Source organism: Pteropus vampyrus, unplaced genomic scaffold, assembly GCF_000151845.1.
Source record: "Pteropus vampyrus isolate Shadow unplaced genomic scaffold, Pvam_2.0 Scaffold548, whole genome shotgun sequence".
NCBI classification, from domain to species: Eukaryota; Metazoa; Chordata; class Mammalia; order Chiroptera; family Pteropodidae; genus Pteropus; species Pteropus vampyrus.
In genome coordinates, this window is record NW_011889329.1 from 2002364 (window position 1) to 2026609 (window position 24246).

General features: G+C 39.9%; 1 protein-coding gene across 1 annotated transcript in view; it reads left to right on the forward strand.

The window, feature by feature from the left end:
* Positions 1-23999, forward strand: part of HS6ST2 (heparan sulfate 6-O-sulfotransferase 2) — a 327544-nt gene extending 303545 nt beyond the window's left edge. Inside the window, exon 3 of the mRNA XM_011383868.1 lies at positions 20902-23999. Within this exon, the coding sequence (XP_011382170.1) occupies positions 20902-21766 (865 nt within the window). The 3' untranslated portion in view covers positions 21767-23999. The remainder of the gene's footprint in view (positions 1-20901) is intronic.
* Positions 24000-24246: the final 247 nt, after the last annotated feature.

Sequence of the window (24246 nt, forward strand, 5' to 3'; positions counted from 1 at the left end):
TCACTTTACCATTGCCAAACTTTATTACCACTCCCAAGAGCTAACGCTTTGATATTAATTATCCTCATCCCAAAGAGAAGGTACTGACTGACTGTTAAAGCAGGGAGAATCAGCAACACATGCTGCAGTATTTGAGAATTAATGTCAATAACACTTTTGTAACATTTTCTAAAATAAAAGATGACATTTTCTAAGTGTCTAGTAAAAAAAAAAAAGTTCCAAGGCTGAACCCCCAGAGGGGGGGAAAAAACTGAACTTAAATCATTCACATCACGAATCTCTGTTAATTGTGGAGTGTTTGCAAGTCAGCATGGTATGTCTGAGTGGCCCATCTTAATTTGATTGCACTTATTAAGTTTCTGTAAGCTAATATTTGTTAAATTTCCAATTCAGTTAAATGGGAATCTCCTTACTACAGTTATCAGGTGTAGTCATTACTACATATTACCCAAGTTCCCTGATGGGTGAAGACTAGCCTTGGTATTTTAAATTGCTACTGACTTCCTGATTATATAATCTTTGTATTAAATGAAATCAATGAAAGTTCAAATTAAATTCAACAAACTTTAAGGGCTAAATATGTTTTCCTCATACTTTTGGTGTATTTTCACTTCAAGGTATGTAGCACATTATTTGGAACTCATTGATTAATTTTAGTGGCTCTCTCCCTCAGATACCAATTTCTGAAACAGGGTATTCTGTTGGAAGGCACTGTAAATGCGGGTGATGAATAGGCACTCTCTATTATATATGAATTATAGTTGTGCTTCTTTCAGCTGTTGAGAGCTATCTAGTGTAAATGTAATTGTTTTGTAAGTGTAAATGTCTGTTGGGTCTTTGTTCACCCTGGAGATGGAGGAAACAGAATAGGAGGAGATGTGAAAGAAACTATCTAGGGATGGGAATGAAGAGAATTGCTATGTGTGTAAGGGATTGAATTAATGAAGCTAGAGAACTTTGTGGAGGGGTTTCGGATGGAAAGAACATCCAGGAAATTACTAGGAGAGGAGTGTTGGAGCTCCCCCACTCTGAAGCTTGTGCCTACAGAGCCCTCCAAAGGCTTTGCTTTCTTGATGTCCTGAAAACTGACTACTAAAGAGAAATGGGCCTGGTCAGTGTAGATTCAAAGCAGGAGAGACTGAAAAGGAAAGCACTTTTAATTGCTAAATGAGACCAGGGCACTATGGGTACCTGTCTTTTGCCTACCTTCCAAGTCCTTCCCACTCTCAATAATCCACAGGTGTTGTGAGAGTCCTATCTGAAGGCAGTCTCTGAGGGGTGAGTGTCACTTGCCTCACCTTGGAGGAAGAGGGCACCGAATAGACCGAATGTTGCTAGTTCCCAAGCCCTAGTAGCATCCTCAATTCCTTAGGTGGTACCAGGAGGCAGGCAAGCCTAGCAGTGAACACAGGAATCGTCTGGATAGAGTGTCCTCAAATTTTTTCACAATGTTAGGTCCTTTTTATAGATTCTAGATTTCAAAACCTGCTGTAAGCCAAATATGTGACTCACAGGGTAATAAAAAAAGCCCTCTAAATCAATTTGTAAGACATCTCAAAGATAAAAGGGATGCTATTTTTGCCCCCATTTTTTTTATATCCTGCCTACTTTCAAAAAAGGATTTGAAGTGACTTCCAAAAAGCTTTCTTACTCATATCTAGGAATATTTAAGAACTATTTCTTAAAGTTGAGTTTATGTATATCATATAAATAGAGAAGAATGATATATAAGGACATGAATATATCAGGGATCTCTCACTTTAGATAATAGATAAACTTTGGGGGAATTGTTAAGTGAGGGAAGTATTTTGGGTACTTACTCCATTCTTCCCTTGAGTGTCCTTTTGGTTCCTTCCGCTGGCATCCACAATCTCCAAAAAAGTGCCTTTCCTTTCAAGTAAGGTTTCCCTGTCTTGTATTTGATGCTTGCAAGGATATTTATTTACTTCCTAATAAAGTGTGTGCATATGAACTAGTGCTCATTAGAGGCTTAAGATATCAGTCACGTTAGTACTTCAAGGATTTCCTGTAATGGTTGGAGAGAGATTTGGGGATAAAAATAATGCTGTAAGAGTTTATCCCAACCTCTAAAGAGTGCACAGCCTAGTTACCAACAACAACAACAACAAAAATAGCGTGTGTAAAAATTCAGAGAAAAGAGTCAAGTACTGACTCTAAGTGCACTTGGGACTCAGAGAAGGCAAACAGCAAGGTCATCTAGATGGAGCCCCAGGCACAATATAAGCCTTTCAGCAGTGCCCAACAAGTTGTCGAGTAAGGCTACTAGAGGAGGTAAGAGCCCATGTGGACAGGATTTGGATCATAGAAGGGAAGAGAGAAAGCATCTCTATCTGCCTTTCCCCTCAGTCTCCCTCCTCTCTTAGCCACCTCCACTTGCATCACATCTTCCTATTTATTCTACTTTTTCTTCCCTCTCTGTTCTTTCCTCTATTCTCCCTTCATCCTTTCTTTTCCTTACTAATACCTTGACTCCCCTTTCCTCCTTCTATCTTCTCCACCCCTCTAACCTCTACTTCCCCTCATCCTGTTATTCTGATGATCCTCTTTGCTCTCTTCTCAATCTCCCTCAATCAGTTGCCAAATCAGCCTAAGTAAAGCCCAGAAGGAAGCAGTGGGAACCAGGAACCATGATTTGGGTACCTCCATAGCTTAGGCCTGGTGGGGTTAAATGGATCTTCAGTGTCCCTTTGAGAAATCACTTTTCTTATTTCCCTGCTGGCAGGTCTAAATGTTCCTAGGTACGCGTATTCTTTACCAAACTATCTTTGGCATCCAATCTCTCCTCCTCCCCACATCTTTGGCTTTAGCCTTGCCCCCTTATGCATCTATGCAACCACTGTAAGGAAATCAATGAAACAACATTGTTAGCTGCAAGAAGCTTAACTTGGGGCAAGAGGAGAGTGTTTTGTAAATGTAAAAAAGAAAGAAAAGTTCTTGCAAAGAGCTTCAATAGGACAAGAAAGTCTTTCTACCACAGGTATGGGACACTTGAGGAAGAATCCAGGCAACATGTTTGACGAGAGAGGGCTTTAAAAAAAATTAAGTAAGGCAGTATAGCTTAAGAGCATGAGCTCTGCAGCCACTCTGTTGGAGGTTTGAATCCCAGCTCTACAGCTCTTACTAGCTGTGCGACTTTAGGAGAGTTGCTTAACTTTCTGTGCCTTAGTTTATTCATCCATAAAAAGATGATGATAATACTATCACCTACCTTCTGTACGGTGTCAATAGTTAAATGAATTACTGCATGTTAATCACTTAGACTCATGCCTGACACATAGTAAAGGGTCAATGAGCAATTGCTGTTTGCTGTAATTCTTTGAGTATGGGTACATACTGGACTTCTCCAAGTACTTTAACAACTGCTTGATCCATCAGTCAGACTTACTCACATGTTTTGTGCAGAATGCTTTTTTCAGTACTGAAGAAGCTGACACAATATCAGGTAGGGATCACTCTAAGCTTTTTTCAATGTCAAGGGCAGTGACACATGTCTCTTTGCCCCTAGAACCACAAAGTGTGCATATGTACTCCGCATCAGTCTCAATGGATGAAGACCAAGTGAAAACTGCCCATAACCTAGCCGAACCTGACTCTGAATGGACAGCTCCCTCATTATGGCCATAAAGATCATCCATACTCCTCAGCTAAATTGATTGTATTTATTATTCTGAAATCAAATGTTGAAGAATCGAATAGCTCCAGAGCCCTGGGCTTCTGATGTCCTTTATCACTGAAAATTGTACTTGGAAAAAAGACAAAGAAATACTTGGGTATAATAATATAGATAGCAAATTTAAAATGTAAGCTGATATACAACAGACTAATTTCTCTTTTGTAAGCCTTCAACTTCAAATTCTATCTAATATAAACCTGTGCCTTTATGGCTGGATAATTCCACAATGGGAGTGGAATTTTTTAACTTACTTTCCTTGATTCCCTTTCATGTTTTTAACCTAGAGGCATGGGAAAACAGAGTGCCAGCCTCAAACCCAAGACCAAGTCAAAAGTTGTGTTCAGCCATCCCTTTGTCTTAGGTCAATGTATGGTACATTCATTGTGAATGGTGAACAACTCACTTTCACAGCCATTACAGCCCTGGAGTCTTGGGAGAGGTTCTCAGAGCTAACTAATATTTCCTTAAAAGATCTTGAAATGTGTGTGGGGTAACACATATTTTATTACAGTTATTCTGGCTCTGCGAGTGCAATGAAAATGTTAGCCTTGGCATATCAATCGTGTTTTACAGATGACTGTAATTTCCTGAATGTCAAAACTCCAAATTTTTCTACTAAGCAAACTTTTCAGTGGCAAAACAGATTGCTTCCATAATGTATCACTGTGGGCAGGAAAAATGAAATCTTTATGCACTGTATTATGAATCAATGAGGCATTGAGATTCTTGGAAGGGTGAGTGGACTCTGAAAAATGAAAAACTGCCAGTATTCCATCTCTACAACCGCCACCAGGGAATGGAGGCTTTGGTGGCATTCAGCATGTGGACCACAGAAATATTGGCTTTAAATTGAAACCAGTTCCTGTCTTTCTCTGCATTCTGATGGAGTACATGTCACTATAAATATAGTATGAGTCAGAGCATTTAACAACCCTCCTAACTTGATTCCCTTTGCTTCTGAAATAATGGCTCTGTTGGTTATTAATAAAGGAAACCTTAGAGGAAAACACATTTCATTAAGAGAATAATATTAATAGCAAATAATTGTAGAATGCATACCAGGTGTCCTGCATCATGGTGATCACTCTAACATGGGTTACCTCACTTGATAAATCACAACACTGTGAAGTGGGTGCTCACAGATGAGGAAATCAATACTGAAAGAGCTTAAGTAATTTGCATAAGGTCACATAAGCTAGGGCTCATTTCCAGAACTCTCTGACTCCAGATACTGAGCTCTTAACTAGAAATCGTTTACCAATGACTGGTTGTTTCTTAAGACTCTGAGACAGTTAGGTCCATGGGGAGAGAGAAGAGATATAAAGAGGATGTGGCCTTGCCCTATTTCCAAGATGCCCATAGTCTTGAAGGGATGAGAAGACTTAGACATGAATACCTTACATTACAAAGTCAGATGGATGGGATCTACTAAGAAAAGTCTAGATAACCCTTTCTGGAGTTTAAAAGGAAAGCATGACTAGTTCAGCTGTGGACATAACAAGGAAGGAAATATTGAGAAGACAGTTGTATTCTGAAAGACAGGTATAGAGGAGCAGGCAATGTTGTGCCTAGGAGGTCCAGCATAAGCAAAAGCAGGAGACAGCAATGTGAGGACAGGGAGGAAGAGTTTGGTTTGCTTAGAGTGTGGGTGTCCATGTGCAGGGGAACAGTGATAGGATGGAAGATTAGACTGGACAAGTAACTTAGTGATAAACCATAGACATTATTCATCTAAAAATAAGCCTGGTAATTTTCTCTGCAAAGCCTGTTCTTCACCCTTTACATCTTTGCTCTCACATTTACTTTTAAACCAGAGATTCCTGATAGGTACTTACCCCCAGCAAAATTCTTAGACAGTCAAGTTTGTTTTAGTGTCCTTAGCTTTTCTTTTTAGCTTTCTTTTCCTTCCTCAAAACACAGTATCCACCTGTATACATGTTCTGTACACCCCCTTCTCCCTCTTCAGTGCAGGACCTTGTTATTAAATTCATAGGAGGGATATCTTACAGGTCATTTAGAGCCTCCCCCATCTAAATGACTGATAAGTCTCTATGGCTTATGACCCTCTACCCCTTATCCCTTACCTTCCCTCCAGACACACAGGAGGCAGATCCTTAAACCAAAGGAATAAACCTCGCATTGTGGTTTTTTGGCCAACCATGAGAAGAAGGGGCTGTGCTCCCAGCATCTCTGAAAACCATGCTACCTCACAAGGCCAGCCTTCATTGCACATCCTGTTAGGGTGCTACAGAAATCTCTGCGCCACTTCACACAAAATTCTTATCATTCTCAAATAATTGAGCAAAGTGTCATGGGGGAGTAGAATGATTCTGAATGTCTAGACTTGGGTTTCAGACATACATAACTTGATCACTTACTAGCTTTGTGACCTTTCACTTCTCTGTGCACTAATATCTGTGCCTATGAAATGGAGTGGATCTATCTATTTCACAGGCATGTTGTGAAAATCTAATGAGAGAGGAAGAAAAAGTGCAGTGCTTTACTAAAAAATCATTACCATAGATAAGTTTTTAGCAGAGAACAAAGAGGGTGTTATGCCTTCAAAAACGTTTGGACTAATAGATCTTTAATCCTTGAAAATGAACTGAGTAATAGAAATACTTCAATTTATTTAAGAACCTCAAAGGTGGCTTGCTTGTTGCCTGAGGTATGCTTGCCACACTGAAATTTAGCAACACTGGCCTCTCCAAAATGTACCTGCCCTTATTTCAACTGTCAGCACATTCTTCCCACCACACAGAAGATGAGAACATCGATGTATTCTCTTTGCACATATTTCTAGTCACACCTTGACTCACGAATGTTAAATGGAAGGAAGTGGGGTAGGGAAACAATGTGATTTCAAAAATAGCTCCAGGGAGATCAAATCTTGTTCTAACATAATATGTTCATGACTGATTCATGATTCTGAAAAGGAAAAGAAGTTTGATCAAAACTGTCACCAAATGTCCTCATTCTAAATTCCCATGCTTTCTTTGAGCAGAAAGGAACAGGCTTCCTGATTGTGACTATTGAAGCAGGCTTCACCTGCTCACAGTGGTCAGTCACCTACAGGCTGTGATTTCAGGAAGGCAGGAGGCCTTATAGTATTTGTCCTGCCTCCCGAAGCAATTCTTCCCTAAGTGAAGAGGATACAGCATTGCCTCTCAGAGGATGCCTCTCTAAAATGGAAATCCTTATGGTGGTGCTAAGTACATGATGCCTTGGAAAAAAAGGTTTTTCTAATCACTGTTTCTTCTAGATCTAAGATTTTGAGCAGCCTAAGCCAAGAAGAGTCCAGTGAGAAAGGCTAGAATGCAGAAATATAGGACAGGTGATGGAGATTAGAGGACAATATCTTCTGGCTGCCATGAAGAACAAAAGAAATAGTAATTAAGCATAGGATTCTAGGCCTCAGAGGGGAAGTGTTTGAGGGGAAGGGGCCTTCTTCACCTTGTCAGGTGGCATCATGTGTGCAGCAGTCTCTCCTGGCTGGAGAATGCCAACACTGGAACCTGAAAAGCTGTAGCAAGCCACAGAAAGGGTAGTCTTGGTAATAAGGGGCTTGTATGGCTAGGGGAATAATGCCCTTGGACTCTGATTAGTGATAAATCACCTGGGAGGAGGAGCTGATGTACAGTGAGGTGGGAGAAGGCAAAAAGGAGCATCATGGGCAATTCCAGGCTTTATGGTAGATGTTTCATCAACTGACCCACTAGTCTGCATTTCCATAAGGCGCTGGGCCCTGTGTTAAGGGATAGGACAGGTGTCCAGTAGTCCTACCCTTTAAGGAATGTACAGCCTGGTAAAAAAGAAGAAAGAAGACATCCATTTGAGCCTTAATGTGTACAACAGAGTACAGTGGGGGAAAACACTGAATTGAGAGTTAGGAGACATGGGTTCTGGTCCTAGACCCACTACTGACTACTTGTGTATCCTTGGGCAAGTCACTTCCTTTGAGGCTCAAGTTCCTCATCTGAAAAATGGTTATTCTATCTCCTGTCTTGTATACTTCAGGGGAGTGTGAGGAACTAAAGATATAAGAATAGTGAGCCATTCACCATTGCACATGAAACTTCTGATTGTTATTCACCCAGTTTTCTTCCTTCCTTCCTTCCTTCCTTCCTTCCTTCCTTCCTTCCCTCCCTCCCTCCCTCCCTCCCTCCCTCCCTCCTTCTCACCTCTTTCCTTCTTCCAGGCACTGATATCAATAGATTTTCTTCAGATGACCTTTCTGAAAAATCGTTGCGGAAAGGAGGATGTCAAGTAGAGTTATCATCTGTGGCTTTAAATCCAACTTGCTGCAGGTCACTATCTCTAAGGATTGGCCTGAATTGCAGGGAAAAAAGCCAAGACAGGAGGGAAATCTCTATAGGTGGTTAATGTAGCATGTAAGTGAATCTGACTTCCCACTGACTTCTTCAAAATGAATGATTAATGTAAGAGTCTGAAGGTGATGTCACCCTCAAGCATTTGCCTTAAGTTAGAAAATCAGAGTCAGACATCTCTTAGTCTGAGCATTGACTTTTAGTCCTTTATGGCTTTCAAATCTTTCAGTGTAGAATTAGTGAGCTTCTAGCAAACAGAGGGTCTGCACTTTCCAGAAATTGATTCTTGTTTGTCATGATATTCTGAGACCTGAGGAAGGAGTTGGAGACTTGGTTTTGGTTCATGACTCTGCTATAAAGGGGCCCCTATCATCCATCTCTGGGCTTTGGTGTGCTTGTTGGTAAGGTGATTGGATGATGTGACCTCTGATAGGCCTGCCGTCCCCGCTATGTTGTGCAAAATATGAGTGTGTTACCTTCACCTGTGCGTGGCTCCCATCAGTTCCTTTCACAGGGTCATTGTCTTTCAGCAAGTTGGTTGGTTTACACATCTAGGACATGACTCTCAACCATCTGAAGAGCAGGCTAGAGTTCTGTCTGTGCTTGCAGGGGGCTATGGAGTACTCTCAGCTTCTTGTTCAGTGAACTATTCCCATACTGAGACTACACAATGGCCCCACTCCTTTTTGGTAACACAGGATCCCATTTAGCACAAGATGGTGCTTGTAAAATGTCATTTTAAAAAAGAATTCGCACTCTATCAAAACTTGTGGGATGTTTATGCTTTCACCAACCAAATGGAACCATGATGTATATTTCACAAAATACATAGATGTCTCATTTCACATACTGTAAGCTTTCCCACTGTGGCACATTTTGGACAGGTACAAAAATATTGTTTCTATAGGACTTAGGACATTAGAGTGTGTTACTCAGTTGCAACCTGGAGGAGCATCCTTTGACTGGGGAGGGAATGGAGAGGGCATTTGTCCCCCTAAGCTCCCCAATGCTACAACACTGATTCTGGGGTAGGTTCTCCTTTCACCTTAAATGGAAAACACAAGTAGCCAGAGTGTCTTATCTACACTGTGAAAAATAAACTGTCGCACAGAACTTATAGACCTCTTGTAAGCCTTTAGCACTAACATAACCTTCAAAATAATTCCTTCTGTTCAAGCAGGATCTTCTTGTTTTTGGAGTCTCTTCCTGTATTCACTCCAATGCGACATTGAATTCTTTTTTAGGTAAAGATGTTTGGCGCAGGATTAGTGAGGTTCCTTTCCATTCCCAAAGTTATCACTGTAAAGAAACAGACTGTGCCTGGCACTGTATATAATGCTTATTTCCACACACACACAGCACACCATGTTATCCAGTAACTGTACTTTTTGTGGTCTGAATATCTGCAGAAAAAACTCTCCCAGGGGAAAGGCGGCACGATCTTGCCAGCCTTTGAAATTCTGAATGGCTACAATTTTTTACAATTTAAATGGTTAACAAAATCTGCTTCCCTCGCAAAAACCAAGATTTGCACTTCATCTCTCATCACCTTAAAACAATATTAAAGCTCATTGAAATCAACCCGGAACTCAAGAAGGGCAGCCTTCATTTAGGACAGGGGTCTCCAACCCTCAGGTCACAGACCAGTACTGGTCCGTGGCCTGTTAGGAACGGGCTGCACAACAGGAGGTGAGTAATGGGTGAGTAAGTGGAGCTTCATTTGTATTTGCAACTTACTCCCAGCATTAGCATCACCACCTCAGCTCCACCTCAGATCATCAGGCATTAGATTCTCATAGGGACACCAGTCCCTGGTGCCAAAAAGGTTGAGGACCACTGATTTAGAGGATAACACGTCCCCTGTGCTGTTCCGAAAAAATAGCACAGTGCTGAGAATGGGCATTTATCTTGACTAGTTTTCTTCTAACCATTTCACCAAAGCACATTCCAAGTGTCTGCCTCCCAGACAGCACATGTGCTACAGGTGAACAAGTGCTCACAGTTATCTTAAATGATGTTTATTGACTGCCTACTGTATCAAAAAAACCCTGAAATCTGATTTCTTGTCTTTGCGGAGGTTTCTAAAGAAATGATTCCATATGTCTCTGGATTTCTCGCGACCTGGACAATGGCAAGGGAACCAACTATCTGGTTTCCTCATCTATGGAATGGGAAGCTTAAGCTAAAATGGTCACCAAATGCACCCCACCCCGGCCCCAGCTCTGATAGTGCTCAGATTCCATCCCTAAGGCTCTGTAACAGGTCCACCAAAACCACAGAATCAGCTCCTCCTTTCACATCCTGGCATTTCTGACTGCTTCCATTTGTGCCCTTGGCCTGTGGCTCCTGAGGCTATGCTCAGTGAGCGCACATATGCTGAAGATTCAGACATGCCTGACAGTGAGGGTATAAAGACCAAATAGGGCATTAACCAGGGCAGTGGGCAAGAGTTTGGGCTCAAGAGTCACACAGACCTGACAGTCACTAACTAGCTCTGTGATTTTAGGATGGTTAAAGACCATCTTTTAGCTGAATACCCTTATCTGTATAACAGCAATAACAATAATAGTAACTAACTAACATTTGTTGAGTGCTATATTTCAAAGAACTCTCTCTCTATATATATATATATATCTATAGATATCTATCTATAGACAGATATCTATCTATAGATAGATAGACAGATATCTATCTATAGATAGATAGATAGATAGATAGATAGATAGATAGATAGATAGATAGAGATAGATAGATAGATAGATAGATAGATAGATAGATAGATAGATAGATGTCTTCATTTTATCTTCATTGAGACTTTGTGGTTTTCCCCACATTACAAATGAGAAAAACAGAAGCATAAAGTTATTTGCCCAAACCGACACAACAAGTAACTGCCAGAGCTGAATTTGAACCCAGGCATTCTGGCTCTAGAGTAGCACAGTCCAACAAAAATATAATGTAAATCACATTTGTAATTTTAAATCTTTTAATAACCACATTAAAAGATACAGGTGAAATTAAATTTAATAAAACTTTTTTTTAACTCAATATATCAAAAATATTATTTCAACATGTAATCAGTATAAATAATAAATTATTGAGACATTTTATTTTCCTCTCAGTCTTGGAAATCTCAGTACATATGCTTGAAAACACTTAAAGCACTTCTTATTTTGGACTAGTCACATTTCAAAAGGCTCATTCGCCATATATGGCTGGTGGCTATATTGGACAGTGCAGCTCTAGAGTCAACCCTTTGAATCATTACATACACTGTGCCCAAAATGAAGGCACCAGTATAATGGGGCTCTGTGAGGAATCATCTAGCATAGCGCCTGGAACAATGTACATGCCCATTAAATCATATTTATTAGTAGGTCCACTATATGCTGGTTGCTCATGTCAGAATGCCTCCTACCCTACCCACCACACACCTACTTAAATCTTTTCTACCCTTTATAGCCTAATTAGCTTTCTCTCCTCCTCCATGAAGCCTTTCTTCATTACAATAGCACACAGTAAACTCTCTCCACTCTGACTCATTTTGCACTTTGACACTGTGTATGACACAATTAGCCCTTTACTATGTTCTAGTTTTACCGCCCTCACTGAATTGTGGTCCTATCTCCCAACTAAAATCTAGGCTCTTTGAGAGCATGTGCCCATATACATATGGCTTCCTCACTACTGTGCCCACAGCTCTAATTATGGCAATTTGGGGGGTCATTCAGAGTTGGTACATTGATCATGGATTGATAAAATATCTTTCTTACAACCCAAGCCCAAGCCTCTCAACTCTAGGGCTAAAATAATACAATATCTCCAACTTGTGCATGGCTGTTACTGAATTGAATGTCATGAAGTTACCAGTTTTATTACTTCCTAGTTGAGACCTTCAACATGCAGTGTTTTGCAATGGATGTACTTTCCAATAAAAAGATAGGACAGGAAAAATAGGTTACCAGCACAAGAGATACTAAAGATGCTCATCTTAATAACAAGACATTAACCATGGTAGTCTCAGTGGTGACATGTAGACACTTCCCAAGCCTCTTCCTGTCCCCTAGAGGTTTAAGTTTACTGCTCTTCATCTCTGTCCCCTCTTTTGGAGAAAAGAAGTGAACCAGGTGTATCCTTGGCTGCTCCTGATGCCAGCCCACAGGGGATGACAGTTTGACAGGAGGCCGCCACTTAGAAACACTCAGAAATCTGAGAAGTACCATGCAGAAAGGGAGGAGTCTCTGGAAGGGAAGTCAGAAAGCCTGAGTTTGTTAACCAGTGGCAGAGCTGGTCTCTGTGTGACATGGGCAGATCATAACACTTCATAGGGCCCCAGCTACCTCATATACACACTGAAGGCTTTTTTTTTTTCTGTAGAACTTTCTACCTCAAAAAATACACTGAATATTAATGAACCTAGACTCACAAAATAATTTTAGAATGCAAAAAAATTCAGGGTGCAGGGTAAGCTGCAAAACTTTTCAAGCTGTCAAGTGAAAAGTTTTGAGTAAACTCTGGGTGAAGGCTGGAAACTACAGGTCTTAAAGCTTGGAATTTCACATCTTGTTTAAGAAATCAGCTTTTTCACTATTTGTAAAAGTCCTTAGATTTATGTGCTTTGGATCCTATTGGGCTGTGGGAAGGAAGAGAGCTAGATTTTCTTTTTAAAAGTAAATATTACCAGGACTTATTGTGTGAAGAATTCTACATTAGGTTTGAATTTACAGACAGTAGAAATCTTTCCTTCTTTTTCAGTGGAGAAGAAAACATCATTTTCCTGCTTTGTGAAAGAAAGAAAAAAAGAAGAATGACATAGAAAAATGTCTTTCTGATTAATGAAAGCTCACTTGTGTTCTGTTGAGTGTTTCCCCACAATACACACAAATAGGTTAACCAGAGGGGGAAAATCAATTAATTAATATGTTAAAGTATTACCTTATATACACAGAACTCCATTGGGTGAGATTTGAAGAATAGCAGAAAACACCTGCAAGGAGAACTGAATAGCTTGTTTGGTGGGTATGAGACCTTAGCTTTTTCCAAGGTGGTTTTATGTCCAGTATTTCCTGGAATGGTCAATTCCTGCTGAGGACTCTAGTCTATACATTCAAAGAACCAGTAGAAGTCTTGGTTGTCTTGTAGAACAGTGGGCTCCCAAGGATTGGCCTTGCTCCCTGCATCAATTAACTATAATTTTATTTAGCCTATACTCATATATTAATGTTGTTTGATATAAAAGCCACCTTCCTTGCTTTGACTAAGTCATTTACATGCAATAGGAGAATCCATGCGGTTGGTTTAGACATCTTTAACCAAGGAAGGAGACCAGACCTTCAGCATTAATGACTCAATGTCATACATAACTCCCACTGTTTGGAGAGTTTACTTAGGACCACCAACCACAGTTCTTATTTTTCTACTACTCATCATTACTCCAAGAACAAGATGTGCAAAGACTGAACTTAAAAAAAAAAAAAAAAAAAAAAAAAAAAAAAAAAACTAAACACATGTATAATGAAATCTTTACTCCTATTGATTCGGGCTAAGAATTGGTTTCCTTTCTTAAATTAACTTTATACTGATCGCTACTAAGACATTAACTGGTACAGTTTTGCTGGCCTTCTATAAAAAAATGGCTCTGATATTTCTTTCCCCTTTGAGTAGTACAGGAAAAACCTGACTCTGGCCTTTCGCGAACCAGTGACCTTAAAGTAAAGGTTTGCAGCAAGATCCTTATAACTTTACTCAGACAAAGTTCCGTCGACTTTCGAAATAGGCATCCTTAGGACTTCTCTAAGGACTGCAGCAAGGAGCTCAGACTTGCTCTTGGGAGCTCACTTGGCTTGCCCACCCTCTTGGTACTCCATGGGATCACTGAGAAACTTTAGGTCTCTGAAGCCACATGCATAGGACAGTGGTTCTCAAACTCGACCAGCGTATACATCAGAATTTCCTGGAGGGATTGTTAAAACACAGATTGCCAGGTCTAAACCCCAAATTTCTGTTTCAGTAGGTGGACCCAAGAATGTGCATCTCTAACAAGTTTTTAAGTGCTGCTGCTGCTGCTGCTGCTGCTGCTGCTGCTGCTGTTGCTGCTGCTGCTGGTTCTGGGGCCACAATTTGAGAACCATTTTAGTTTGTTTGTAGAGACAGAAGTCATGGGTTTGTGTCCCAGCACTAGAATGGGGAGAATACAGGTTCTGGAGTCAGAGAGAAAGGGGTTCAAGTCTAAGCACCCCTACTTAACTTGTAGCATGACCTTGAGTCAAATCATATCTCTCTAAGTCTCAGTTTCTTCATGTTTGTAATGGGAATAACATCTGATTCATGGTATTGTTGGGAGTTATGTGTGTCAATCAGGAGTGCCCCCATTTCCTGACTATGCATTGGTATAAGGAAGTGCTCTCTCTCAGTAGCCTAATGTGTTCCCTTCATGAGGGTTAGTGAATTCTTTTAGGCCTGGTTTATTTGGTGTCCTAAGTAATTAACAGACACAAAACCAGGGTCTACTAAAAAGACAGGCCTTCAGCCCAGGAATATTTCTTGCACATAGATTGATTCCCAAGGGCTATTGGCAACTTGTGACTTGTGGACAAACCCTTACCTCTCTTAGATCCTTGATTTCATTTCCTCACCTCTAAAGTGAAGGGTTTGATCTAGATGTTTTGCCATCTCAAAGGTTTCTTCTTGTCTGACAGTCTAGGATTGCATGACTTAGAAGTGAGGTACTTATTGCAGGATAAACTGTTAAAATAAAACAAAAAAATATGGTTCTTGTTTCCATCCATTTACTTACACTTAATATCCTTAAGCATCCCAGCCTTCATTACCATTGGGCTGCTGCACAGAAGGTCGGGGACAACTGCTAAATATTACTAGATCTCCTTCATAGCTAGATCTTCTTAAAATGTTCTATCACAGGTATAAAATGGTATATCTGTTATTTAATAGTGACATCTAGAGGCTTTTCCTTATCGATGAAAATTATATGCATTTTTCTATTAGCTCATCCTAAATTCTGCTGCTTCTGGAATCTTTTATCAATCACTTATTTTATGTCAAACATTCTGGCAGGCCCAGAGGAGCTTACATTGGTAAATGATACATGGTCTCTGCCCTCACAGAGTTTGTAGTACAATGGGAGGGAGCAGACAAATCGTGAGATAATCTCAGCACATTGTGATAAATGCTACAACAGGAGAATACCAGTGCAATTAGAACAGTTAACTCTGCCCAGGAAGGTCAAGAAAGGTTTCATGGAGGAGGCAGTCTTTGAGTTGAGTTTTGAAGGAGTTTTCCAGATAACCTATATAAAGGATAGGTAGAAGCCATTCAAAAGAGTGGACATCCCATATACAAAAGAAAGGGAATGTAGGATCATTGCCTGGGACCAACTTGGTAAATTAATATTACTTTTACGTACCTGGGGCATAGAGTATTGAGCTGGACTCAAACTTGGCACTACTGATATTTGTTTGGATAATTCTTTGCATTGTAGCATGTCTAGCAGCATCCCAAGATTTAACCCATTAGATGCCAATAGTACCTGCCACCCCAATTGTGATAACCAAATGTCTCCAGATATTGCCAAATGTCCTAGAGTCAGGGGAAGGGAGCGATAGATGCAAAATCATTCATGGTTGAAGAAGACTTGTATAAAGGGAGCTTGATAGAGATAAGGGTCGAAGGCAAAAAAAGATGGTTGCCAGGTCCCACAAGGTTGTGCCTAGCACGTGGAGGAGCTTGGACTCCTGTCATAGTTGATAGGGAGCAATTGAGAGGTTTTAAATAGGGAATGACAGGTCAAATGTGTTCCATATGGGCGTATAGAATGGGAGTGAGAACAGAGGTAGGGAGGTGGGCCAGAACACTGCTGCAATAATCCAGCAGAGAAGTGATGAGAGTCTGATTCCAGGCAGTAGTTGAAAGGATAGATTTGAGAGCTAATAAGAAATAGAATCAGAAGAACTTGGGGAAAGTTCAGATGTTACTGGTGAGCAACATAGAGGAGTCATAATGGCCCACTGATTTTTTGCTCAGACAACTCTTTCATTGGTTATCATTGTTGTTTCCTTAGTTACTTATCAATGACAGGAAAATGTTGCCTTAGACTTGTACAAGGTAGCATACCTTTCATTGTATTCTGCCTGTAAAGGTACCATGGGCATATAGAGGTACTAAACAATGGTCATTAAATCAATCCAGGTAACTTATGGGGAGTCATAACTCCAATTTAAAAATGAGACTCTTGGTCATTTAAATTAAATGACACATTTGGTCACAAGATATTTCTGTCTAATTATTATTAACTGAAACAGACCAAGTGTGATTTTCCTGTTGCCGAACTTGGCTCACGTGTTTAAAATTAAATCAATCCATTCAGCTGCACCCTTTGGGTTTATGTCAACCTGGAGATTTCCAGCAACTACCCCAGACTTGCTCTCATCTACATCTTGTTCTCTTTGATCAGTGCCTGGATATAGGCATTGACAAAAGGAATAACAAGGTATGGTGAAGATATTTGGGGTATATAATTAGAATTCAGATGCATTTTGGCAAGCTTAGACTTACTCTAACAAGAAATTAAACAGAGCTACAAATAAACTGCATTAGTCCAGGACAAGGTAGATTTGGTTTCAAAATGGCATACATGTAAATGAATGAAAGAATTTAGTTGACTGTGTGTCAGTAGTGTGGTGTGTCTGCCAAAAAGGCCGATGTGATGTGAGGCCACATTAAGAGAAATGGTGTCAAGAATGAGGGAGGCATAGACTGTTCCTGCTTGTTACTTGTCATACTGCCTGGAGGATATATTGCAATAAAGTGGAATACATTCAGAGGCAAATAAGAGGACAGTGAGGGGACTTGAAGCAGTGTGTAGAATAGTTGAAAACCATATTTAGCATAAAGAAGCAAAACCTCAGGATATTAAACACTATCCCTAAATATCTTAAGCCACATGTGTGGAATTAAAAACCAATCCCTAAGTAGGTCCTCACAGTCTGAAACTACCACTTTTTGCTGAAAAGTCCACATCTTTATCTTAAGCCCAGATCACTCTCTGAGCACTAGATCTGTCCATTCAACTCTCTTTTTGGATATCTCACAGGCACTTCAAACCTTCCACCAGAGACCTGGGAGGCATCCTTAACCCCTTCTTTCTCTCCCCTACATTCGGTTTGTCACCAAGACTTATTAGTTCTACTTCTCAAATATTTCTCTAGTCTGCATCCCTTCTTTTGTCTTGTTTTCTACAGTAACCTCAATTGATTTCCTTAATTTCATCTGCACACACCATACACAGTGATTGTTCTAAAACAGACCTCATCATGTTACTTCCTTGCTTAAAATTTTTTAAAGGCCTCCCTATTGCCCACAAAAGTCTAAATTCTTAAATATGGCACCCGAGGTCTTCCTTAACCAGGGTATTTGCTATTTCTTCATCCTTAATTTCAGTGCACTTCCTCCACACACAAGCTAGTTCATACTTTTATGCCTTTGCTCATGCTGATCTTTCTACTTCATACTCTTTTCCTCTCTTCTTGCCTCATCTAATTTTTACTTGTTTTTCAAAATAAAGCTTCGGAAATTCTTCCTCTATTATCAGGTTAGGCTAAGAATGACTGTACGGTGTCATTGCTCCATTATTAACAACACATAATACTGAAGTGCTCTCCTTTGGTCCCTGCCTCTTATCCCAATCAGTGTGCTCGGTGCCAGGCACAAATGAGATACTTGAACTGAACTGAACTGACCACTGGAAAAACGCCACCTGTGTCCCTGTGTCTATTTGATTCCCAGTCACACTCTCATCAGGTTGGGCTTTCATATCCTCATTTGATCTGGGTGAGAAGACTGCTTCTCTGGTGTTTTCCGAACAATTCTTCACTCAGAAGAGTGAACATTCAGGATCATTTGCCCAACTAAACTTCCCAGGTGTTATCCTTACCTATCTTCCCACCTCCAATACAGTATTCAATTCAGAAGGCTACTAGACACTCCTGGAGACTTGCCCTTCAGCAGGCCTTCCTTTTTCACCTGTGGGATTATTTTTCAAAAAGCATCAAGCATCTCCAGTTGTGGCAGTCTGGGCCTCTGGGCCTTTTTTCCCTGAAAAAAAAGGGCTGTTGCCAATCACTGAATCACTAGAGTTATTGTCATCTGAATGTGTAGGATACCTGTTATTACTAGAGCAGTGTGTGTGCATGCATGTACGCTCCTCTAATTTCTCTGCTGCCATGATTATGCCTACACTGTAGAGACTGAGGCTGCCCACGCTGGTCTGCCTTCATCTTATACGGGCACCAGGGGACCTTCAGGTGAAAGGAGTCACACATCCAGAACATTAGAGACTCTCTGAATGTCTGTCTCTGCCTTTCTGTGGGGCCTCCTCTCTCTCACTGTGGAGATGGTGCTTACAAAACATTGGCCCTGACATTAACCCTGGTGGTTGCAAACTTTCTGCTCTGAAAGATAAGGAAGAGTTGTTAGGAGAGCCTCAGACTTGTACTGGGGTGCACTCTAGGATTTACCAGAAGATGTCGCTATAGGCTTAAATCAGCAAACACAATTAGGGAAGGAAGACTGTCAGCTAAACTTGACATTATGGGGGTCTAAAGCACCCAGCAGCACCCATAATGCATGCCTGGAAAAGCTTGTTGAAAGATTAATCCAAATGTGTCACTGGACTTCATAAATTTCTTTTTTCCCCCAAATAATCCGACAAACTGCCACTAAGCTATCACTTCAGGCCTAGAATAAAGGCTCAATAAATATGTATTGAATGAATGAATAAATACCAAAACTAGAAGTGGAAGGAAGGAGCCCATAGGAATAGTAGTCACCTTTATTGGTAAAGGCTACTAGGGAACAAAAGCTGCTGCTCATTAGTAGTGGATCCTTACTGAGATAAATTTGAGTGGCACCGGCAAAGTCAGGTCCCAAGGAAAGTAGTGAGATGAGTGAAGGTAGTCTTGTCCCCCTCTCCAGCCTCACTCCCAGATGATTCTCCTATGCCCCATGCTTGTTTATTCCTGAAAAACATGTAAGATGATTAAAAAAAAACTTTCCGTGATTTTTTTTTGCAAGACACTTGGAAGATTGTTCAGAGTTTTTATATAATGAGGCATGTCCTTCCCAATTCCCAATTCTCATCCTCCTCTTCCTTGGAATAGTTCATTAAATAAGCAATTAGAGGAGTTACTGAGATTCTGCTCTGTGCCAGGTATAAAAGCCGATGTACAAAGCTAGAATGGATGCCATGACAGTTATCAAAGAATAGCAAAGAGCCCTTGTCCTGGAAAACATAATTTAAACAGAAATACAAACAAGTAATTGCAATTCAGTATCGAAAGTGCTTTAACACAGACTAAAGTATAGAAGTGCTGTGGTGACACAGGGAAGAGGTGATAGCTGGCAGCAAGTGATGAGGGAAATTTTCTCAGAGGCGACATAGTACTTCGACTGGAAATTGAAATATGAGTAGAATTCTCCATTCAAGAAAGGAAGGTCACACCAGGCAGAGGAAACACCATGCACATAATAGAGGCATACGGGATAGTTCCCAGGGTGCCTGAGTTGCTCAAAGCCCAAGACTTGAGAGAAATGTTTCCTCAGAGGACACCAGCCAACAGACTCAGTTAGCTGGGTTGTTGAGTTGGTTCCTTCTGGCAACTCATGCATGTGGACAAAGCCATCACTCCTTTAGATGGGAACGAATAAGCTTCAGAAAAGCTTCATGCCATTTCCAAGGTTTTTTTTAATGGCTTCCCCTCTGCTTGGTGTTTATTGTTGCTTTCCTTCCACAATATGCCCTTCCATGACCTCATCTTTTATCCACTGAACCCGAGTGGAAACTCATTTCTTATTAAAAGCCTACCCCAGGCTTGTTTCACTCCTCGAATGTGCCTGATCACATCATAGGCCTTAATGTTTCTAGGGTGTGGTTCATGTGTATGCACCTGCTGTATATGTGTGTGTGTGGGGGGGGCTATGGTTTAAATGTTTGCTAGTCTGCTATTTGAGGAAAGAACTTTATCAGTTTGCAGCTTTAAAGTGAAGATAGCCTCACAGCAAAGCCTCTGCTCTTGCTGACATCTAGGTGTCCTTTCTGTGGGTAAAGAAAAGGGGCATTTTAATGCTGACAGAGTCAAGTTTCCTATCTTGGAAAATTAGCATGTGAGTGAAAGCTGAAACTAATGTAGTAGCTTGCATATATGCCATTGGTAGATACCATGTCTATTTCAGTCAATGATTAACCAAACGTTTATTTCTGGAGGCCCTCGCCTTCACTGCCTAACTCTACATTCCATTTCTATATTTGTATGAGGCATGATGTTATGACAACAGCCAGATTCAAGGATATCATATCAGATACTCTTTCAATAAGATTTTGTTTTTGAATAAGATATCCTGATTAGACTAGATATTGGAAAAAAATGCTTTTGTACATTTAGTAAGAAAGAGTAGGATTTGTGTTCACATAATTCCATATCACTTCAGTAAGATCACTTACTTCAACTGAGTCTCCATTTCATGATCAGTTAATGGGGGTTTAGAGGTGAGGTATGAAATAAAATGGGTGCCTACTTAGCAAATGAGGTCATTGGAAGGATTTTGTCATTGGTTGGAACAGAGGACAAGGCCAATGTCCTAAGCCTAAACTTTTCATGTCAGCAAATTTGGTGAAAGAATTAGCTCTCTGGACAGGCTAGTAGGACTCACAGTGTGGACAACAGCACAGTTCATAGGTCAAATGCCACTAAACCTCCATCATTTCCCTGTAGCCTTCCTTACTGGCCAGTGAACATAACATATGCCATACACCTCCCTGACACCACTTATGTCACCTGACTGTTGGTCATTGTGCTTTGTCCATAGGAACTTCCACTACATCACCATCCTCCGAGACCCAGTGTCCCGGTACTTGAGTGAGTGGAGGCATGTCCAGAGAGGAGCAACATGGAAAGCATCACTGCATGTCTGCGATGGAAGGCCCCCAACGTCGGAAGAGCTGCCCAGCTGCTACACTGGTGATGACTGGTCTGGCTGCCCATTGAAAGAGTTCATGGACTGTCCCTATAATCTAGCCAACAACCGCCAAGTGCGCATGCTCTCTGACCTGACCCTAGTAGGCTGCTACAACCTCTCTGTCATGCCTGAAAAGCAAAGAAACAAGGTCCTCCTAGAAAGTGCCAAATCGAATCTGAAGCACATGGCATTCTTTGGCCTTACTGAATATCAGCGGAAGACTCAGTATCTGTTTGAGAAAACCTTCAACATGAATTTTATTTCACCATTTACCCAATATAATACCACTAGAGCCTCTAGTGTAGAGATCAATGAGGAAATCCAAAAGCGTATTGAAGGACTGAATTTTCTGGATATGGAATTGTACAGCTATGCAAAAGACCTCTTTCTGCAACGGTATCAGTTTATGAGGCAGAAGGAGCATCAGGAAGCTAGGAGGAAGCGTCAGGAACAACGCAAATTTATGAAGGGAAGATTCCTTCAGACCCATTTTCAGAGCCAGAGTCAGGGCCAGAGCCAAAATCCAAGTCAGAATCACAGTCAAAACCCAAATCTGAATGTAAATCAGAATGTGACTCAGAATCTGATTCAGAATCTGACTCAGAGTTTGAGTCAGAATTTGAGCCAGAAGCAGAACCCAGGCCAAGAACAGAGTGATAGCAACACCAGCAATGGCACCAATGACTACATAGGCAGTGTAGAGAAATGGCGTTAAAGGCTCCCTAAGGCTTTTGACACTTCTCTCAAAGCACCAGTGAAAATATGGCAAATCTTGAAAGACAAGAGTGTCCAAACACATCCTGCTTCCTTAAATTTGGAAGTGAAAAAAAAATTAAGATGTTGCCTTTACAGTTGCCTTTCAATTAAATGTTATACTGTGCGTGGATAAAACACATTTCAATATGTAATTAAACTGTCTTTTTTTTTTTTGGTTTGTTGGAGTATTTATAAAATCCAAAAGCCAAACTAGACTCACCAGAAATTGCTGTTTAGGTATTTTAAGAAGTTCTTAAATTAGTTACAGAGACAAAATGAAAACAAAATATGGTCATTAAACTTATGGCTCAGAAATAGACTTTAAATTATTTACGATACACTGTTAAAACTCAATCTTGGAAGTAAACATTCCCCCATCTGGAGTAGGCATGCGTATAAACAGAAAAAACACTAAAATTAAACACAAAACCTTTCATTTTTGTCTGATTTTAACAAGGATTTTATTTAAATGGAGTAAGAAGTGATGGTAAATTTTACCAAATTGTAGAAAATGAAAAATTTCTCTCCCAAATATGGATAGTTTTATGCAAAAATATTGGCTTTTCAAGTAGAACAGGACTCACATCTTATTATTTAAGAAATGTGTAAAATTTTAAACTTTTCTACCTTCTACTACTGTTCAAAGGTTTTAAACAGGGTGTATCTCTTATTAACAAAACACTTTTTTCCTCCCAAAAATGAAATACCAATGTAAAGATTTAATTTCCAGATGGTTTCTGGGCACTGTAATTTCAACAATTTCTGAATCTTTTTGGCGCTGCTTCTCATTCATTTTAAGGCTTCTCTGAGTTGTGCTCATTCTGAACTAACCCATTTACAGAATCTTTCCTTGTTATCTAAATGCTGTTGCTGAATTTATTGTGATATATAATCTTGGATTAAAGTCAGTACTTTCTAAAGAACTGTCTTGTCAATGTTTGTGTAGTGAAGTTCTTATCAGGAAACTCTTGAACAGGATAATGTCTCTAAAAATATTGTTAAAGTTATTCTTGATCACATAAAATTGAACCTGAATGTGAATGAATTGTTATTTACTTTTTGTACATTTTTATTGTAATGTTTCCAGTTGGGCTGGCTATTTCTAGACCATTAGTTCTTTTTCATGTTTACAGAATGTAGACAACTACAAGAGAAAAAAGTGGTAGAATAAGCATTAGGATAGCCAGAGTTATTCAGTAACACCAAAAGCTGTATCTCAATATTTTGAGTTAACCTTCTACCGGGTTTTGAATTTAAAAAGAACAAAAGGAAACTGTTCTACAGTGAGGTTAAGTATCAGCATACGAGCTGAGGAAAGTGATTAAGTATCATAAGTCAGTATGTAAATACTTTTAGGGTATCAGTTATAAATAGAGCAAGGCAAAAAAAAAGTATATAACCCACTGTGCTATGAAGCATCATGATTCTGGAAAGTTTCCATTTTACAAGTTTTGATGTGTTTTTGTAAGAACTTACATTGACCCCCTGGCTGTTTAACAAACAAGGCAACTGGAAGTGACATTTATGTTTTCAGGAAAGTCATGCTTAGAATTGTGGCCACAAGGTCACATCTTGAAAACCTGCTCATTTGTGTGATCTGGTCTGTAACAATATGGCCACAAACTGGACAAGAAGTTGATTACTTGAGTTTAAAAATAAATTTTCTTGACTCTGAGTTTCTTTCAGTATATCTAAATTTTGCTTTGTCTGATGGTATTGTAGTTCTGGGAATTCTGAGAACTGAAAAACTGAAAGGAATTTTAAAAAAAATCAAACATACATTGAAGTCAAAGTGTTTTAGAGTGAAACTATTGTGTGTACATTGTGTTTTTAAAATACAGATTCTGCAGATCACCGTGGTGTTTCAGTTTTGTTCTGTTTTAATTGATAATTTTGCTCTTAAAACTGATAGTTACTGTTGGAAAGCAGGATGAAGCCTGAGCCAGTGGAAAACCTTGTTGCAGAAAATCACTTTGTGTTATTGCTGTGATGTGCATGGTTTGCAGAGATTAGGTGCATTTTCTCTGTCTATATTGCTACTTGTACATAAGGGATGTTATAAATATATGTTTTTGTCAGCATCATGTAAATCCCACAATTTCAACTGTAAACATCTGTCCAGTGGTGTAGCTTTACAAACTATTCATTGATTTTGTGTAATTTAACCATAGATATGAAATAAAGTTTAAATTGCAGGCTCTGAGTAATTTCATGATTTCAGTTAAGGTTTGCAGCCTCTAGACATTATGACATCACAGACAGAATTCTCTTTTCTCAAGGAGTTCCTTTTTTTCTCTCTTGGCCACCAGATATGGAAATGAGATGGCCCATTCTAATCTATCACACTAAAATGGCCTTAGCTTTGGGTGCTTCTTTCTGGGAGTCCGCACTCTTTCCTCTTTTGAGTAAAAAGTTGCCAATGAAAGACAAGTTTTGCTA